This window comes from Trypanosoma equiperdum (genome assembly GCF_001457755.1).
Source record: "Trypanosoma equiperdum strain OVI genome assembly, contig: ctg_342, whole genome shotgun sequence".
NCBI lineage: Eukaryota > Euglenozoa > Kinetoplastea > Trypanosomatida > Trypanosomatidae > Trypanosoma > Trypanosoma equiperdum.
The window spans coordinates 789-1384 of record NW_027124246.1 but is presented as its reverse complement, the minus strand read 5'-3'; the positions used below and the strand labels follow the sequence as shown (position 1 = coordinate 1384).

General features: G+C 49.7%; 1 pseudogene across 1 annotated transcript; it reads right to left on the bottom strand.

Moving 5' to 3' along the window:
* Positions 1-60: 60 nt before the first annotated feature.
* On the bottom strand, positions 61-344 carry TEOVI_000128700:pseudogene (annotated as a pseudogene). Its single transcript is given in 3 exon segments — positions 61-129; positions 131-211; positions 213-344. Coding segments are annotated over 3 exon segments (282 nt in total).
* Between the last annotated feature and the right edge of the window lie 252 nt (positions 345-596).

Below are 596 nucleotides of genomic sequence, written 5' to 3'. Positions count from 1 at the left end.
TGTCACCACCGCAACGACTCCTCAGAAACTGGGCAACTTCAAGTGTGGAGTGGTGGCTTGCATATGAACACGGTGAGTGTCAGAAAAGGGGTGAAAGGCACAGCGGGAGGAATGGCGAAGCAAAAAAGGGCAGGGGGGCGGTGCCAAGACTCCCGAGCAGACATCCGCTAAAACCTACGGCACATGACATGTTTGATACGGCCATCACAGCGCAGGAAGAACTGTTGCAACGGATCAGACATGACTGTTATGGGCCCGTCACTGCCTTCGGAGACTTTTTCAAACGAAAGGAAAGAGCGCAATGCGACAGAGTGATGCTGACGTGTGCAGAAGTCTGAAGGCATTATATCAGCGAGGTCTGTGGTGACTAAAAGCCTGAGTTGGATGCATGGTTGGAAGGGTGGTGGATCTTGCGAATAGTTGAAAGTAGGGTGCCTGTACTTTATTTCTCATATAGTCGTGTGCTCCGTGTACAAAACATAAATGCGAAATGGATCTCACAATCGCGCCAGAGAAGTGTATCTGTTCGTATGTAAAGGTCACACGATTTGTACTAAGACCCTTAAAGCTGTTCGACCGAAGGAACCTCACGACCA